The sequence below is a fragment of the Hyperolius riggenbachi genome, chromosome 2, assembly GCF_040937935.1.
Source record: "Hyperolius riggenbachi isolate aHypRig1 chromosome 2, aHypRig1.pri, whole genome shotgun sequence".
Taxonomy (NCBI): Eukaryota; Metazoa; Chordata; class Amphibia; order Anura; family Hyperoliidae; genus Hyperolius; species Hyperolius riggenbachi.
This window is the reverse complement of record NC_090647.1, coordinates 131899845-131920442: the sequence shown is the minus strand read 5'-3', so window position 1 is coordinate 131920442 and position 20598 is coordinate 131899845. Positions and strand designations below refer to the sequence as shown.

The window sequence follows — 20598 nt, the reverse complement described above, 5'->3', positions numbered from 1 at the left end:
AACTTAGAGTAGGAGGAGTTCGCTTTTGTCCATATTAATTGTGAATCCTGAGTGGGAGCCTATTTCTTTAATAATTTGTAGAGCTTTTGGTAATTGGGTCTGAGGATCAGACAAGAAGAGCATCAAGTTGTCCGCAAATAGTGTCTGGACTACCTTTAGCCCCCCCATCTTGATCCCTTCAAGATCTGAATGTAGGCTTCTTTAGCCATACATTTTGAACAAGTATGCTTTGCAGATCAGATGGTTCTGACAGAAATCTGACAAGATTAGCTACATGCTTATTATAGGTGTGATTCAGACACTACTGGCCAGAAAGATCAGCAGGACGGCCAGGAAACTGGTATTGTATAAAAGAAAATAAATATGGCAGACTCCATATCTGTCTCTCATCTCAGTTTCCAATTTAGAGACGGGTACAAGTCAGACTGTTGCAAATCTGGCAACCTAAACATTTTCAGTAGACTTGCTTCAGTGACTCAATAATTTAGAGGCAGAAAGATGTATTTTAATTAGCTGTCCATTAAGTATTTAAATAAAAGATTGACTCCCGAAACATACTAAGCGAATATACCATGACTAGCGAGTAACATAGGCTACCTCACACAAAAGTTACATTTAAAACAAAAGTAATACAGATTGCAGATCCAATATTAATAGTTTGGTTAACATATTTCATAATGTGTTAAATTTCTCAAATTAGCCATGGGCAATATCAATGTTTAAAATTCTTGAACAGAGCACCAATGCTTACAACACAGAGTGCCTTTCAAACTAGACTTCTAAGAGCTGTCAGGCCTTTGCCCCGAGCAGTGTGGTGAGCATGTGCCAAGGGCATGAGTGTACTCTGAAGTCTGGCCTAGAGGGGACCCCGAGATGGGAAGCAGATTTCTGCAAACAGAGCCCAATAGCTAAGCTGGAGGGGCTACTAAAGGGAAAAAGCATTAATAACTTTAGTTTCAGCACTGCGTTGTGTAGCCCATCATACACAAAGTCAAAAGAATGCATAATATATATTGCTTTGACGACTGTTAATGTGTCTGTGTATATTACCAAGTCAATAGTACAAGGTTGAGAGTGCAGGCAGGGTTGGCTTTCTGCTAAGGGCACATAAACCACAGTCTACAACAGCTACTGACGGGTGGACATAAAAAGGGGGGTTACTTTACGTATCAGGCCACAAACAAAAAAGGAAGTGGGCAAAAGGGAGACACACGTGAAAGAGGAGCTGCTAATAATTGGAAAGGAGAGTGCACATGGAAGAGGGGAACTGCTGGCCATGGGAAGGAGGGTGCACATGGAAGAGGGGAACTGCTGGCCATGGGAAGGAGGGTGCACATGGAAGAGGGGAGCTGCTGGCCATGGGAAGGAGGGTGCACATGGAAGAGGGGAGCTGCTGGCCATGTGAAGGAGGAAGGGGTGAAGATGGAAGAGGGGAGCTGCCGGCCATGGGAAGGAGGATGCACATGGAAGAGGGGAGCTGCTGGCCATGTGAAGGAGGAAGGGGTGCACATGGATGAGGGGAGCTGCTGGCCATGTGAAGGAGGAAGGGGTGCACATGGACGAGGGGAGCTGCTGGCCATGTGAAGGAGGAAGGGGTGCACATGGACGAGGGGAGCTGCTGGCCATGGGAAGGAGGAAGGGGTGCACATGGACGAGGGGAGCTGCTGGCCATGGGAAGGGGAGGCACACATGGAAAAGGGAGATATATATATAAGAGAGAGAGAGAGAGAGAGAGAGAGAGAGAGAGAGAGAGAGAGAGAGAGAGAATGCTATGCATGGATGGAGGCAGCTGTATATATGGAAGGGTGGGAGGGAGGCCTAGTTGGCCAGGGCGGGGGGGGGGGGGGGGGGGGTGGATAAAGTGTACACAACAAATGATTCAATTACCTTTCGTGTTTAGCAAGGAATCTCATGACTGCAGAGAGACAGTCACCGCCTTCTCCCTCTGTGTGCATGAGAGCAGCAATGGGGCTATTGGAAAGGATTGTCTGATTGATTTTCATCCCCAACTGATAAGCAGTAGTTAGTAGGGTTGGAGGGGTGACATCTGGAGGCTCACTAATATTAAGGTTGACAGGAAAAGTATATTTGAAATAAAAACACTAACAAACATTGTATTGAAATATTCCTCCCCCCCCCCTCAGTATAAGTCTTCTTCTGCATAACATTTCTTCATTCTATCACCTTAGTTGTAGCTGCTGTATGCCAAGCATTTGGCCCATCTCCAAGCTGCATAAATGTGCAAGAAATTAAAATAAAATTTGCATCAGCTCAGAATTAAAAGCATCTTATTAACCATCCCTACCAACCAATAAAATCTCCAGGAGCCCTTTTGGCAATTCATATGAACTTCCACCAGGGCTTCCCATCAATCCATTACTTGGACCAATAGGAATCCTATAGGTCCATGGACCAATAGGAAGCCCTGGCAGGAAATTCATACCAGCTGCTGATAGATCCTCTGACTTCTTCAGCAATGAGATGTAGCAAGAACAAAATGGCATGCAGTGATTGCAATACAGATGCTAGAAGGAAAAAACACACAAACAAAAAAAGGCTGGATTATCGGTAACAGAAGTCACAATATTCTTTTCCTTGGACTGACCAGATCAGTGAGCGATCCGCACAGTAAACTTTAACAAAGAGACTAATTACCGTACATTTATGTGAAAAGATATGAAAAGCACAACAAAACGAGAAAGAGGAATTTGTCTTTTTTTATTTTTTCCAATCTGCATTGCAGCAACATAATAACAATTATTTTACAAGTCTGACATGAGCAGTCATATTAATAACACAAATGACGTAATATGTAAACGAGTTCCAGTGTGAATGTGTTGGATGCATTTGAAGAGTTCATTTAATTGTTAGCTGTACTTGTATCAAGTCCATACACTCAAGTATTCGTTTTATATCGGGAAATCTGTAGGTCAAACATCCTGTTGATGAAAATGAGCTAGACATTTCCCAGTACTTGTCTAGGGCGGGGCAGCACAGTTAGAAGATTAAGCAAAACTATGAGGGATCAAAAGTTAAATAATAAATACTAGCCTCAGTATTGGGAGGCCTCTACATGCTCCAGTGGCATCCTATACTGTTCTCGACCTCACCCCGGCTGTCCAGAAACCTCTTCTTTTTTGCAGTTGCGCTCCTGTCCGTTTGTGCGCAGAGGAAAAGGCCATGCAGTGGCTTTGTTCTACTGTGCAGGCTTGGACTAGACTTATGCATGTGCAGTACAGCCGCACTTGTACATGGACAGGAGTGCCGCCACAAAGGCATATACATCAAGTCCATGTTTTATATGTTAGTGCAGGGATGTCAAACTGGTCCTTCGAGGGCCGAGATCCTCACACATTTTTGACACAGCTCAAGTTAATTGATGGGTCTGAATCGGGAAAGGTGTGGTCCATCAGGTGGAACACATTCCTCTCTATCTCAGTCCATCCTAAACACTGGCATGGACCTGGCCCTCCAGGCCTGGAGTTTGACACCTGTGTGTTAGAGGATTCCAGTGCTGGATCAGTGGAGTCGAGAATGATGAGGGAACCCACTGGACTACCCGGAGGCTTCCCACCACTAAGGTATGTATTTTTTATGTTATAATCCACTTCAGGTTTACTTTAATATGCCAAGGATCACTGTATCTAACTCGACATTAGGCATTATCATTATTGCGCTTTTCACTAAAATAGTTTGCAAAAATAAATTAAATAATCCAGTTTTTTCGATATTAGGTAAAAATACCTGCAGCAATATTTCACACATTCTCTTGCTTGACCTCCCGCCCCCAGCATCTCTTGCTTCCATCTAGTAGTCTGTCATTCCAACCACACCCCCTTCCTTCTCTCCAGCTCAACTCTTTAAAAGAAAACCTAAACTGATAAAAAATAAAATTGCCCATTTATCTAATTGGGGCTTCTTCCAGCCCCCTGAAGTCTTCCTTGAGCTCTCACCATCATCCCACACAGCTATTTCTCCAGTGTCCTCCTCCAATGCTGGATGCACAGCCTTGTGCCGTTCGCCTCCTCCACCGTGGCTGGGAGCTCTGTGCAATAAGCACAAATGACTACCGTGAATGCGCAGAACCTTCCCGGCTGTGGGAGCGCGATAGAAGATGCACAGTCAGCACTGCGCATGTGCTGTGGCCAGGCAACTCCTCAGTCAGTTGGATTATTGGGGGTGGGAGGTGGGAGTGGGACAACAGAGAAACGGCTAAGCGTGGAATCACAGCAAAGGAGCAGGAAGACTTCAGTAGGCTGGAAATTGCCCCAGGAGAGTAAGTGGGCACATTTTTTTTCACTTTAAGAGAACCTGAAATGTGAGGAATATAAAGGCTATTGTCTTCATTATCTAATGAATGTTGATGCTCTGCCTCTAACATTTCAGTGGCCAAGAAAGAGCATGTAGAACAGATCCTTTGACTCTGGTTTGACTCCACTGGTCTGGCAGGTGTTTCAGGTGTCTTGACTCCTAAAGCCAGAAGCTCATGGCAGCCAGTCAACTGCCATTGTCAGTAAGGGAATGGAGATGGCAGCCTCCATATACCTCTCACTTCAGGTTCCCTCTAAGGGCCTGTTTCCACTTGTGCGTGATTTTCACACAGAATAGCTCATGGTTTGAGAGAAAGACAAAGACGCTTGTGGTTTTCCTATAAAATTACTGGCGATTCGCGTGCGGGTGTGCGGCATGCGAATTCTGACGGCACTGCCGTGCAGATTTTTTCTGCACAGCAGACCGCACAGAATTCCTGACAAGTGGAAACAGCCCCAAGCCTCCCTACTAGCCATGAGAGGGTATCAGCCAGCCAGGAGGCGTGGCTTTAGCTGATAGGGCAATAACTCTCTCCCCGCATGCCTATAGGAGAAGTGGTTCAGATGGACTCAGAAAGCTAGTAGCTGTAGCTGAATGAAGAGATCAGATATATTTGAGGAGAAGAGCTGCATTTTACTTTTGTATTTTGCAAAAACTGCAGTTGAATCTGAAATGCTTTATCCAACCTTAATTGAAAATATTTAAACAAAGGAGTATAAAATAAAATGGTGCCTGAACTGGGGTTTCTCAGCAAACTTGTGTTACAAGCCTGCTGCTTTAATAAGTTAATTGTATGTACAGATATAAGGAGTGAAAAATTAGGAATTGGCTACTTTCAGTTTTCTTTGGTGGCCTGGCGATTTCATAATTCATCTTTTAAAGTACCCCTGAAATTGGGGACAAACCTATTGAATGAAACCCAAAGGAAGATGTATGTCTGGCACTACAGTTGTAATACCAAATTGCATGCAAATAGATAAAGTGCATATCCAGTGCATCAACAACTATGACAGTCTTGTGCAAAAAAAGTGCAGATATACTGTACTTATCGCATGGATGGTGGCTGGGTGTGGAGGAGGCAGCTGCGGGCGCCAGGAATTGCACGGCCTGACGAACGTTTCGAAGGGTGTGAAACAACTTCTTCCGAGGTCTGTGTGTATTTGTTGATTCACTGGATATGCATTTTCTCTGTTCGCATGCAATTTGGTATTAAAGCTTTTGCCAGTCATACATCTTTCTCTGGATTTCATTTATAGACTTGCCTCCCTCCCGAGCACATAGCCTTTTGCTAGGTTTTTTACCGCTGCAGTCACGCTGGATTATCCATATTGAATACAGCTGTGTCTGAGTGTGACACCTCTCTCGTTTGTTTCCTATTGAATAAAGCCCATGGTGGGCTAGACCACCTTTCCTGAGTGTGCTGGTGCTGCTCATTGTCCTCATGGTCCCCCAATATACCGTCCTTGTTTCTCCACAACCTCCCAGAAGCTGCTCCAAGCAGCACAATTCTGAACTGAACAGTTGTGAGGTTCAAACTGTGCCTGCGCAATGAAAGAAAGTGCTCATGGTTCAGGAGCACTTTAATTCTCTTATGTATACAGAATGTGTGTGTAAGCGCGAATCCTGTCCTCACATAAAACTTTGCGCCACACACTCATCTGTCTCATTAGAAAAACTAAACCAAGAAGACCGGAGTCTGGTGTCCACTAATCCTGTCAGTGTCACATGACAGCTGGCTAATGGTAGCAGCGTACTCAGGGATAAAAGGAAAGATAAAAAAGTGGTCTAAAGTCTCACTCCATATGCACACAGGCTCAATTTAAGGTGCAAATACACGGGCAAATGATCAATACATTCCTATCGGAATATTGTTTTGGGATTGGCAACCGGTAAACTACAAAGCACTTTCCAACAGTGATCTAATCTTTGCTGCACCTAACTGAAAAGTAGTTAAGCTGCAGTCTGCTTGAGGCCTCTTTCACACAGATGGGTCAGCCCAAGGTTTAGCCTCCGACCTGCCAGTCACTGCAAACCTTCCAGCTGCAATTTCATGCAGCCAAATGGCCTCCATGCGTGGCAGCTTTTCACCCATGGTGCAGTTATACAACAGCAAAGAACTGCCCCACATCACCATAGGAGAGCAGCTGTGGTCACACTCACATGTGCCTCCATGAGACAGCTGCCCCCCCCCCCCCCAAATGCCTGTACCGAGTACTTCCCAGCGCACGGCAGGAACACTAGAGCAGCTGGAAGGCGGTTGATTGACTGCCTGCAGCTGCCATGGGAGAGGGGCCTACGTTTTTACAGCTCATTGTAGTACAGAATTATGCAGCTACCAGATGGATGATTAGATACTGCCATGTCACCCAGCCGCACTACTAGTCAAACAACTAGAAATTAACCCAAAGATGAGAATTTGCATATTCAGTAGTGATGCATCATGGGAGACCGCAGTTGCCCACTTAAAGGTAACCAGAAGTGAGAATAAGGCGGCTAATTTAAATTACCTGGGGCTTCTTCCAGCCAGATCAGTGAATAATGGCGCACAGCGCCTATGTATAAAAAATGGCGCCGCATTAAAAAGATACGGTTATCGCTATTTATCGTTAGTACTGCATAATAATGGAGCACAAGGAAAAAAGAAAACCGGCACACATTAACATTATTTATCAATAGCGCCCTTCATAAGCCAAACTGCAGACGTTATTTAACTGCAAAACGGTAAATGCATTTAACGTAACAATGTCAAGGTTAGACACCACCAGGGGAGTGGTTAGGGTTAGACACCACCAGGGGAGTGGTTAGGGTTAGACACCACCAGGGGAGTGGTTAGGGTTAGACACCACCAGGGGAGTGGTTAGGGTTAGACACCACCAGGGGAGTGGTTAGGGTTAGACACCACCAGGGGAGTGGTTAGGGTTAGACACCACCAGGGGAGTGGTTAGGGTTAGACACCACCAGGGGAGTGGTTAGGGTTAGACACCACCAGGGGAGTGGTTAGGGTTAGACACCACCAGGGGAGTGGTTAGGGTTAGACACCACCAGGGAAAGTCTTAGGGTTAGACACCACCAGGGAAAGTCTTAGGGTTAGACACCACCAGGGGAGTGGTTAGGGTTAGACACCACCAGGGGAGTGGTTAGGGTTAGACACCACCAGGGGAGTGGTTAGGGTTAGACACCACCAGGGGAGTGGTTAGGGTTAGACACCACCAGGGGAGTGGTTAGGGTTAGACACCACCAGGGGAGTGGTTAGGGTTAGACACCACCAGGGGAGTGGTTAGGGTTAGACACCACCAGGGGAGTGGTTAGGGTTAGACACCACCAGGGGAGTGGTTAGGGTTAGACACCACCAGGGGAGTGGTTAGGGTTAGACACCACCAGGGGAGTGGTTAGGGTTAGACACCACCAGGGGAGTGGTTAGGGTTAGACACCACCAGGGAGGGGGCCTAGGGGTTAGGAATAGGTACAGAGAGGGTTCTGTGTGTTAACGCTAATTTTCAATAAAATAAACAGAGCTAAATAAAGCCTTATCGCTAACGTTAAATAGCGATAAGCAACAAACGGATTAGCGGCAACACCATGCACCATTATTCGCAGGCATCATTTTCAGATGGAAGCCTTCCTGCACCCTACAGTTCTCCTGGTTCCTCACTGTTGCTCCTCCTTTTTCCTTTTAGCTTCTGTGCTCCCGACACCTCCTGATCACACTCCCGAGGCCGGGAGAAATCTGCACTCGCGCAGTTTAAAACATTTCTACTGAGCATGCACTGAAGGCTTCCGGCCACAAGAGCGCTATTGAGGAGGCTTACAACTAGAGCTGCAAATGCGCGGTAGTCCACGACTGGCCCAAGTGGCCAGATTTCAGAAGGGCAAAGCGGCTGAAGGGAGAGGAGCAGAACAACAGCGAGGGACCGGTAGGACTGCAGGAGGCTGGGCAAAGCCCAATGTAAGTTTAAGTTAAACTGGCCACCTTGTTACTTTATGCTGGGAATACACTATGAGATTTTTTTTTGACAGATAGAGGGTTCGATAGATAATTTCTGACAGGTCCGATCGTTTTTTTCTGATCGATTTCTCATAGAAGTGAATGGAAATCGATCAGAAAAACTATTGAAAAGGAATCGGACAGTAAATCTGCTGAAAAATCTCATTGTGTATTCCCAGCATTAGGATCCCTTTAAAGCTGAATTATCCCAGCTACCATCTGTTTTGAGAAGGCAAAATGATAGAGTGTTTTAGTTTCGTCAATAATGTGACTGAAAAAATGAGTTGAACCATCCCTGTGAAAGTCCTTAAGGTGGTGGCTACTTGGGTCATGGATAAAACTGAAATTAATTGATTTACATTTTGTTCTGTTCAATATATGAATGATTGACACAACACTTTTGTCCATTTGCAAACAGAACGCTAAAATGACAGTCACTCCTTTTTAATATTATCTGTGGGAAGGGTCACAAACTTCCCCTTTTTGTTTTGATGGGTTTTTGCATGTTTGGAAAGGTGATCACTCCTCATAAAGCGCTTTCCACACTCCTGACATCCAAACCGCTTCTCCCCTGTATGCGTCCTTAGATGTCGCTGAAGTTCATCAGATCTAGTGAAACTTTTGCCACAGAAAACCCAGTTACAGATAAAAGGTCTCTCTCCAGCATGCCAACGTAGATGGGCTTTCAGATGGGATGTTTTTCCATACACCTTGCCACAACCTGGAAGATGGCATATGTGAAGCTTCTTCTTCCCTGGCTCTTCATTGCTTGGCGATGCCTGGCAGTTGGGACATTTACACCTCCTACAACGTCTGGTTGAGCTCAGTAGTGTTTTAGAGGAACTCTGAAGAAGTGCTGCAAGCTGTGGCTGTGGCCCCACCATTAATGAGTTTGTCAAATGGAAAGAATGAAGATTATTTGGGTTTGCTTGCTGCAGACTCCACCAGGTCTGTTCATCCATGTGTGCTGAGGGGAGGTGTCTTTGGGAGTATGGGGAGGGAGATTGCATGTAACTTGAGAAGTCCTGAGATACAGCATTTGGGTCTTGGAAATTATAAGCATGGTTTGCTGGAACTTGAGACGTCATGACCTTGGCAGGCGACATTTCAAACGGATATACATTAGGGTCAGCTGGAGGAGTCAATGGTAGCTCATGAGTTCCTACTGCAGACATGTGGTTGGTATACTGTACTTTAGGTACACCAAAGGGGACTCCATGAGATCCCATCGCAGTATTGGAATTAACATCATTCCCCCAGAGTGGGAACATTCCTGATGCAGGTCCAGAGAAGACAGAAAAAGACTGAGGGTAATCCCAGTGGTTTGATTTGGGTAATCTTACTGAGTTGCAGACTGAGGGGACTGCGTTCCGTATTGGAAAAGGTCCTGTGTCTGGGGAGGAGTTTGGAGTTCTGTCCTAAAATAAAAATAGAAAAAAAATAAAAATATTACTATGCAATCACAATGTACAAGCAATGTGCAGGTCTCCACTCATTCCATCAGCAATCATACTCTACTCTGAACTAGCAGTAGACAACATCTGCTTGTTGTGACTTACCTGCACACCTCTGGTTTCTATAGAGGAAAGCCAAGCAGCCAGACAAGGTACGGTAGTTACCTGACACCAGGGCCGGCGCTTCCATAGAGGCAAAGGGGGCAATTGCCCCAAGACCCCAGAGCCTGTAGGTGCCCCTCCTCCCCTCTAGCTATGGACCCATGAGAGCAGAGATGCTTTGTGTTTACTCTGTGTAAGAAAAAGAGGTGGTGAATAATAGAAACCCCAAAAACAACTTAAGGGACAAATGATGGGCACCTAATTATATTGTGTGAAGATAGGAAGGATTGGACCTGGCAGCCAGCTCAGGGGCCCTGGCGTGATTTAGTTGGAAAAGGGGTAGAGAGGGCCTCCCAAGTTACTTTTGCCCCAGGGCCTCATTGTAGCTAGAATCAGCCCTGCCTGGCACCTGTACTGGCCTAGCCCTGAGTTTGTAGCTCAAAACAAAACTGATAAAAAGGTGATTATCCCAGCTGGACTACACTAACTATGATTGTTATGGGTACAAAGTACAGACGTGAACATGTGCATAGCTGAGTTGATGACAGCTGTCATGTAGAGCACCATAAGAGATTTCAGATGACAACCCCACAACCACCACCCTATATGTCCACATAGTAGGGTGTGACTTGGAAGAATAAAGACATTTACAGAATTCAAACAGCACCAAATCTGCATACATTTGAAAAAAAGTTGCCCCTTTAAAAAGGGCAGGATAGCAATAGTAGAATATCGGTAGTTTTATGGTAAATTTACTAATATTATATTACTTCATTCATATAGTAAAATATCAGCAATATTTACTGATATTTTGCCATCACCCAACCTCTCCTTACTCTCACACAGAACCCTCCCCTGGTGGGCACCCAACATTAACCCCTCCTCCCCCCCATGGGCAACTAATCTTAACCCCCTCCGAGGGCACCTAACCTTAACCCCTGGCATATCAACGCATCCTATTTAAAAGGGTGCCCACTAGAATAGTGGACACCAGGTCCATCTGCTCCTTTGAACTGCAGCTAGAAGTAACAGGCACACTTTTAAACAGGATGCATCTTGCGCCCGCTTCAACTACTCTGCTACCTGTTCCAGAATGAGATTCAGCAGAATACCTAGTGTGACCCGACCATAAAGCCAAATACATACTTGTGATTTCTGTCGCCTGGTATCACAGATTATGGCCAAGTATTATACAAACGTATCTCTAGCATACAGGCTAGTAATGGGTCTGTTGCTATGGGGGGGGGGGGGGGGGGGGAAGCTGAAGGGACAATGAGTGCACATGACGGAGCAGCTTCCATCTGACTGGAGGAGTAATGAGAACAATGTGATCAGGGACTGTTCGGAGGTCACTAAAGATCTGGCATGTAGGATCTTTAAAGAGGAACTCCAGTGAAAATAATGTAGTAAACAGTGTGCTTCATTTTTTACCATAATTATGTATAAATGATTTAGTCAGTGTTTGCTCATTGTAAAATCTTTCCTCTCCCCGATTTACATTCTGACATTTATTACATGGTGACATTTTTACTGTGGGCAGGTTATGTAGCTGCTCCTAGCTGTTTTGGCTGTTAGAGACAGCTGTAAACAGCTATTTCCTGTCTGTAAACCTTGTTACATTGTAACAAACTGCCAAAAGTACCGCAGTACTCAGAGCTTCTTGTGGGAGGGGTTTCAGCACAAAATCAGTCATACAACGCCCCCTGATGATCGGTTTGTGAAAAGCATTATATTTCTCATGTGAAAGGGGATATCAGCTACTGATTGGGATAAAGTTCAATTCTAGGTTGGAGTTTCTCTTTCTTTGTTGGGCAGGAATGGTTGCATGAATGGTTCGCGTTGGTCTTTATTAGACACCTCGGCGGAGTTAAACCTAGTGTGAGTACCTAGCATAAGCCATTTCTTTCCAAATTTCTTGCCGGATCTCCTAGTAGGTGGGGATCTACAAAATCAAACTGTCCAATATGCAGTGAGCAGACAAAAGCGGGATTTGGTTTCGCTTGCCACAAAAAAAATAAGATACAGAACGTGTGCACAGACTGCAGCAGAGAGGGTTAACTTACCTAGATACTGCTCACCAATGCACTGCAGGGAGTTTGTATGTTCTCTGTGTCTGTGTGAGTTTCCTACTGCCACTCATTTTCTCCCACAACAGATAATCCCCCCAAAATTGGCTGTACACCATGATGGACATGTGAATTCAAACAGTAAAGTTCTGCTTTAAAGAAATTTGGATAAGCAGAACAACAGGAGGGACCCTGAAGATGAGACCTTATCCCCCCCCCCCCCCCCCCCAATTGATGCATTAGCCATACAAAAACCATAGGCACACCATACAATTATAGCTACAAGGGGAGAATTTGGGCACCAGAGGATCCCGATAAAATAATGGACATCTGCCAGGGGTGTAGCTGCAGGGGGGCACAGAGCTGTAAGGGGGCACCAACCACTACCTCCAGATCAGGCATTCTTGTGGTTACACTTGTTATGGATGTGACAATTCTGATATTCACACTTGTTTTATGACCCTTGCAAGATTGGCCCCCAGGCTGAGGGTGCCACAAAGGATTGGAAAGGGCGTGAACATTGGGGGGGGGCATCAAGGTTTTGCATCAAGGGGGGGGGGGGGCATGATTTGTAGTTACACCCCTGCCATCCGCTATTTGTACCAGCAGTTTGCAAAGCAGGTGGCCCTGACCTCCAGTGCCTTAATTTCCCCCTACAGCCGTAATTTGCATGGGCACATATAGCGGGCGCTAGTCTAGTTTAGGGGACCCAGCAGGAGACCTCATATGGACCATTTCTCCAACCACAGCACCATCTACAGCGTGAAGCAGTGTTATTGGTCGAATAGTGTGGGCACAGTTTACCACAGACTTTGAGACCTATCCGTTTGAGAGGGAGCTGTCCACCCAATCACGTTAATGGAATTTCCCTAAGAGGTTTACTGCTGCATCCCCTAAAGTAGACTAACCCCTATAGCAGAGCCAGATTTCCTGCTTCTACCTAAATCAGGCATGGGCAAACTCAGCCCTCCAGCTGTTACGGAACTACAAGTCCCACAATGCATTTGCCTTTATGAGTCATGACTGTGGCTGTCAGACTCCTGCAATGCATTGTGGGACTTATAGTTCCTTAACAGCTGGAGGGCCGAGTTTGCCTATGCCTGACATAAATGGTACCAATACGCTATACCATTTGTGGCAGATCAGATAAACTATTGCCATCTTCTACAGCTCTGCACCAAGTGCAATACCACTGTCCCAGCTGCAGCCTGCATGTCACAGCCTGTCATGTACTGCTGTTGCCCATCTACTGCACAATTCACCCCCCCCCCCCTTCCCGATTCTGATGGTATTATGTAAATAACCACTATGGCCTCGATTCACTAAAGGGTGCCAAGTGTTAGCACGCCAGTGAAAAGGCACTTAGGACGCGAAAACGGACGCTTCACGCAATAATATGCGTGCAAGCGTTCACGCGAGTAAAGTTTAGTGCTGCACGGTGTGTCGATAACGTTGCACCGCTGCGCGCGAAATGTGGCATTATGTTTTGCGCGCACCAGTGCGACGTCATTGGTGCACCACGCAGTGCTACACTTTGTGCGCAATCAGTAACAGCTTTAGATGTGCAAACTACTTAGCACCCTAGTTTTCACGTCTAAAGCTTTTAGGCATGCTAACTAGGTTAGCACCCTTTTGTGAATCAAGGCCTCTGTCTGATCTATGTATCCATAGTTTGATCAGATAAAATAAAGTGTTTTAGGTTCAACATATTTTCATTAGGTTTGTATCAAATCTAATGACCAATCTACCTTACAAAAAAAAAATGTTTTATTGTAAGTGTGCACAAGTACCAAAAAGGCAACGGGAGATTCTAATGGCCAGTTTACAATAGTCATGAGCGTTGCAGTGCACTTTAACACAACACAGGGTCTGTTTCAGTCTTTGCTGCCAACCTTGAACAAAGTCATGCCGTTTACATAACGAATAGTGATGAAATCTGCTGTCCAGAAATATATGTGCAGCAGGGCTTTTCCGCATCAGGCAAAACAGTATGGATCAATGTTTAGGAAAAGTTAAAAAATTGAGGGTTGCGTTGCAATCCCTGTACAAACAGGAACGCAATGCAAAGGAGGGGAAAAGTTGCGCTGCACACATTGGGCATGTTGTGTAGTATACAGTCAATTAAAAGATTGCTTCACTGCCACTGTTTATGCACTAGTTTTGCTGTAATGCATTGCGTGCTCTGTGTCAGGATACCAGAGTCTGTTGGATCGCATTGCACTGGATGCACTCTTAAAATCGCATAGTCTTACAACTGCAGTGCGTTACTGTACATTAAATTGCCTGTTACATACCACTGTGAACATGCTGTAGCCTAACCCAGTGATCTGCAAACTTGGCTCTCCAGCTGTTAAAAATCCCACAATGCATTTGCCTTTATGAATCATGACTGTGGCTGTCAGACTCCTGCAATGCAATGTGGGACTTGTAGTTCCTTAACAGTTGGAGAGCCAAGTTTGCAGATCACTGGCCTAACCAGACCTAAAGTCCAAGTAAGAATAACGACCGGGTCTCGACCTGGATTTAAGGCCTGATTGGCCAATTTTTATTGCATGTACCACAGTGCAAAGTAGCACAACGTTTCGACCACAGGTCTTTATCAAGTGCTTACAGACTTCATGTGCAGCAAATATATATATACTCAAATTAAAACACACCCCAGCAGGGGCGGGCACATTACTTAAAGAGACAGACCACATTATTAAAAATTCATAGGAAACATTTTAAATTGTAGGCCTCATTCATGCCATTAGGCGCAAGAGTACAGTAATCATATATCCATTTGCTTTCTCTGCGTAACAGGGAGGTTTGGGGATCCACACCCTCCTGCGAGAACACCTTCTCCAGTATGCACCATCTCAGGTCACCCACTGCGTGTCCGCACTCGTAGAAGTGGCGACCTACGGGAGATTCAAATTTATCCTTAGATTTTTCTCTTTCTCCTCTTTCTTTTTCATAGTTCCGAAACTGCAGCTCAGGTAGCCAGAATGGATAGAAGAGGGTTGAGAGAGAGAAAGTATGGTAAAAAAAAGAGTCTCAGGTTGGAGTACAATTCATTCTAACATATGACAATCATGCGTCAGACATTAGAAAATGTCTACGTGCAGCCTGGTCAGTGGTGGAAACAGATCCACTGCTGTCCAAGGTATTCCACTCTCCCCCAAGGATGGTTTTTAGGAAAGGAAAAAGTGTCAGAGATCAGTTAGTGAGGGCTGATCTAAAAGGACCTAGTACAACGACCGCGAAGTTCATCCCACGCCGTAAAGGCACGTTCCCCTGCATGAACTGTCAGAACTGCTCATCAATAATCCGGGGTGACTATGTCACTCATACCACAAAAGGGACACAGATTATGATCAAGGGTAATTATTCCTGCACTACGACAAATGTGATTTATTTGATAAAATGTCCTTGCGGAATGGGGTATGTTGGACAGACAACCAGGGATGGGAGGAGGATGAACGAGCATAGGAGTAGTATTAGGAACTATAAAAAAGAAAAAAAGATGAGAAAGAAAAATCTAAGGATAAATTTGAATCTCCCGTAGGTCGCCACTTCTACGAGTGCGGACACGCAGTGGGTGACCTGAGATGGTGCATACTGGAGAAGGTGTTCTCGCAGGAGGGTGTGGATCCCCAAACCTCCCTGTTACGCAGAGAAAGCAAATGGATATATGATTTGGGTACTCTTGCGCCTAATGGCATGAATGAGGCCTACAATTTAAAATGTTTCCTATGAATTTTGAATAATGTGGTCTGTCTCTAAGTAATGTGCCCGCCCCTGCTGGGGTGTGTTTTAATTTGAGTATATATATATATATAGTTGCTGCACATGAAGTCTATAAGCACTTGATAAAGACCTATGTGGTCGAAACGTTGTGCTACTTTGCACTGTGGTACATGCAATAAAAATTGGCCAATCAGGCCTTAAATCCAGGTCGAGACCCGGTCGTTATTCTTACTTGGACTTTGCTACACCATTGGTGGATACGGGTGTGACTGGTCGACTCCCTGGTAAGAAACACTTATCTGGGTTGAAGTATTAAGGCATCTTGCTCTGTTCTAACCAGACCTAAAGCCTGGTACACACTTTAGGATCGGCCAATCACTGCCCAATTTCACCACCTCCATGTAGTATTACTGTTCGTAGCATTCAAGGGGCTTGATTCACAAAAAAAAAAAAAAAGAGTGCTAACTGTTAGCACAGCCGTTTTCGCGCGAGTTTTCGCATTGCACGCGATCGCGCGCAAACGCGAATTTTCGCACAAAATCGATATCTTTGTAGCGCAAAAATCGAGTTTGCGCACGAAAACGTTATAGTTTTGCGTGAAAATTCGCGATCGCACGCATTGCGAAATTTAGCGCGAAAACGGCTGTACTAACAGCACTCTTTTGTGAGCCAAGCCCAATATCTGTTGACCCTCATCAATTCACAACTCAAACCCGAGCAGATTTAAGACTGTCGGAGACCAGTGCCCTGCTAGGTTGGTAGTGCACCATGGTCAACTGCTGCCTGCACCCATCCATACAATTATGTAACCGACAATCACGGTGCTGCCTGCACCCATTCATCCAACTATGTAACCGACAATCACGCTGCTGCCTGCACCCATTCATCCAACTATGTAACCGACAATCACGCTGCTGCCTGCACCCATTCATCCAACTATGTAACCGACAACCACGCTGCTGCCTGCACCCATCCATACAACTATGTAACCGACAATCACACTGCTGCCTGCACCCATTTATTCAGCCTGGAACTGGACCTACAACACAGCAGCTGTTACATCTTGTTGGTTCAATTTTGAGCTACAGAAATTTGCATAAATCCAGAGAACTGGCTGAAAGGACAACTTTAGTGAGAAGAATAAGGATGTTGCCATATTTATTTCCTCTCAAACAATACCAGTTGCCTGGAAACCCTGCTGATCCATTTGGCTGCAGAAGTGTCTGAATAACACCAGTAACAAGAATGCAGCTAATCTTGTCAGATCAGACAATGTCAGAAACACTTGATATGCTGCATGCTTGTTCAGGGTCTATGAATAGTATTAGGAGGCAGAGATTCAGCAGGACTGCCAGGCAACTGGTATTGCTTAAAAGCAAATACATATGGCAGCCTCCATATCCCTCTCACTTCAGTTGTCCTTTAATGCAGATTTGTGGTTTAAACGATACTGAAGTCAGAGGGTCAACGTGACAGCCAGGCAATTGAATCCAAGCAGGTGGGAAGCCCCATACACACGATAGAGGGACCTCAGTTGGAACGGACGTCCAGGTGTTTCGCCGTCACGCTAAGATCACATAAATTGGATGTTTAAGCAACAATGACAAGTAACTATATTGCTTCTCTCTTTACCCCTCCCGCCAGACGTGGCTCCATCATGTGTCGCACTATTGTCCCTCTCCTCCTCTCCATAGACACAGTACATCATGGAGCTGTAGCCAAGTGACTTGTTTCTATGCCACTCCTGGCCAGAACTCTCCCTCTATCTATTTGTTCAGATAGATAAGATATAAAAATATAATATGCCATAATTTAAAAAAAAAAAAAAAAAAAAGTCAGTCATTGATAAACTACTAAAACTATTTTACAAGACCAGTGAAAACCATACTGATCATGCCATTTTAGATAACAAGCCACATAAGTCCCAATGTAAACAAACAGAGCATTCATGTACAGCAGTGTTCACCAAAAATGTAGGATGAAATTCATTTACCTGATAGTGTTTCTAATGCACTGCAAGGAGTAGAAACTCCCATGGACTGAACCAAATATTAGTAGAGGATTGATTACATTGAGAAGGCTTAAGGTGGGTACACACATCAGATAAAAGTATTTGGAAAATGAAAGATCACAGACCAATTTTACCCCCTTTCATGTAGTATGAGAGCCATACCTACACAGTATTCTAGTGAGCTGAAATCCCCATCAGATAAAAATCTTTTCAAGATGCTGTACACATGCAAAAGATCAGTTCCTGCAAAATGCATTCATAGTCTATGATATCTGCAGATCTCATACACACCTTGTTTAACAGACAATCTGAAGATCAGATCCACCAGGATGGATCTTTGGATCTGCAGATGATTGTTTGATCTGCAGATGATTGTCCGTTAAACAAGGTGTGTATGAGATCTGCAAATATCATAGACTATAAATGCATTTTGCAGGAACGGATCTTTTGAATGTGTACAGCATCTTTGTGTGCAGCATCTTGCAAAGATTTTTATCTGATGGAGAGTTCAGCTCCATAGAATAGACTGTGTAGGTATGGCTCTCATACTACATGTAATGGGGTAAAATTGGTCTGTGATCTTTCATTTTCCAAAGACTTTTATCTCTGATGTGTGTACCCACCTTTAATGATTGATACTTGTCCTCTTGATTCAATAAACAGCTATAAAAGTAATTCGTTTCTGCTTCAGATTATCCCAGTGCAAACATTGGGATCTGCCCATAGCAATTCTGTTTCCTGTTCAAAAGTAAAACTACACACACCAGCCCAAGTCGAATTTCTAGCTCATCTGTATAAAGATACAATTTTTTCATCAGATGGGATCTTCTGACTCACTTTTTACGATCATAAGTAGTCAGAAGGTAATTATCGATTGCTCCCGTACACTGTTCAATTTCTCTCTTCAGGTACGTTCATTCAAAAAAAAAAAAAAATAAATAAAAAAAACCCCTTTCGAAATTGATTGAGTTCTCTTTTCCAATCGACCAAAGAATCATTTTACCTCAATTTTCACCTCACACTGTGCAGTTTTATGTACAATTTGATTATAAAAAGTGCATCAAAAAAAAAAAAAATCACATCTGATTAAAAAAAATTGTACCATCAAGAGGAACCCTCTAAATAGCCCTGAGGTCCTATAGAAGGTGCTGGTTCTGGGAGTCTCTCATAGGCATGTAGCTAATCCAATATGGAGACAGCAATGATCCAGTTGCATAACAGGCACTGCTGCTGGGACTTCAGAACAGGTTCAGGGAACTAAAAACAAATAAAAGATCTCTTCTTCTGAGTAGACATATAGCTACTGAAAAATACTGGCAAAGGAGAGCCTAAAGAGCTGTGCGACTCACTACTCCAGCTACCATGAAGCTCAATGCTAGACTACTTGGCTATTATCTCAGTCCTGTTTATGTAGCCATTTTCAGAAAGTTACCTGCATGAGCTGCACTCACAGGAGGAGGAAGGAGCAGCATGCAGCAGCCCTATACTGATACTAATGACTCCCTCCTCTGTGGCTGATTAATTGCAGGCAGGACTAATTAAGTACATGCCTTGTTAGGGACTCTAGCAGCTAGTACTGCAGGAAGAAAATAAAAAACAAGCAAAAAAATTATATATATAATTATATATATATAATATATATATTGCTCTCTTACCTGTAAATATGCCTGTAAAGTATTCTCTCTGTTCAGAAGCATCACAGAAGCAGCCATGAGGTTGTTGAGCTGGTAGTAGCTTGCCTTAGTTGATCATATCCCCAGATCAGGAATAGGTGATTGTGCTTCTCCAGCTCATCCCCAAATCTCATCCCTGGTTTGATCCTACAGTGCAAACTTTCTTTCTCTTTTTTTTTTGTGACTAGCCATCAGCCAATCGGGAGTGTGTGTTTGCAAGGTCTTTGATGTGAGGAAGCTAACCAATCATTAAAATAGATTGAACCTTTCAAAGCAGGGTCTAGCTGAATTTTCCTTTAAATGCACAGACCCCCTGCTGGGGGAGTCTGTTATGTATGCATACAGGGGCTCTGCTGCTATCAGGATGTATACAGGGGTTTCAGAGGATCTTGTTTTTCCTCTGTTTTATCTCTTTTAAAGGCAAAGGGGCTATTCTGTATGCACTTGTGGCCATTGTGATAGGAAGCAGCAGTATATGAATGACACTGCTGCTGTATAGGGCTTAAAGCTAGCCATACACGTATCAATTTTTCTGATCAATTGACCTTTAGAATTGATTTTTTAGGTGAAGTTCATAGTGGTGCGTTGCAGTGCGACATTAGAGGCACATTCTTACATGGCTTGCCGCAGTGAAATGCACCACCTATGTGATGTACACAGTGTGGCATTGTAAAGCACTGCCTGCAGTGTGTTGCCTTAAAACACGCACCTTAACAGTGATAATGAAGCATAAATTTCATTGACTTTATGCTTCTCTGTAGGTGACACAACGCATGGATAAAGTGTGGCGCCCCTTTCCTGTTGCTTTCCTGCTGTCACAGGGAATGCACTGCAGCTCCCACTCTGAACCTAGCCTAAACCAAATTGAGAGTAGTAGCCAGTGCACTCTCTAGGCAGCGATTCTAGGCATGTATAGGGCTGGTGCAAACCGGACCGGTTCTGAAGCGTTTTTTAAAACACTTGCAGGGGGAAAACCGCTTGGCTAATGAAAGTGAATGGGATGGTGCACACCAGAGCGGCTCGTTTTTCCACAACCGCAAACTCAGGGGCTGCAGCATTTTTTAGATTTCTGAGGTGTTCCTGCCTCAATGTTAAAGGGAACCTGAAGCAAGTAAAAATATTTAAAATAAACACATGACGTATCTGCAGATGAATATTACATACTAGACTCACCATCAGTTCCTCTCAGAAGCTCACCATTTTCGTCTTACAGTGATCCCTTCCAGTTCTGACAACATTTTGTCAGAACTGCAATATATCAGTTGCT

General features: G+C 44.4%; 1 protein-coding gene across 1 annotated transcript; it reads right to left on the bottom strand.

The window, feature by feature from the left end:
- Positions 1 to 8730: 8730 nt before the first annotated feature.
- On the bottom strand, positions 8731 to 19370 carry LOC137544086 (transcription factor Sp5-like). Its single transcript, XM_068265149.1, has 2 exons — positions 19314 to 19370; positions 8731 to 9714 (listed from the first exon to the last, which is right to left on the bottom strand). Exons 1-2 carry the CDS (start codon positions 19368 to 19370, stop codon positions 8731 to 8733), a joined length of 1041 nt encoding a protein of 346 aa, XP_068121250.1.
- Between the last annotated feature and the right edge of the window lie 1228 nt (positions 19371 to 20598).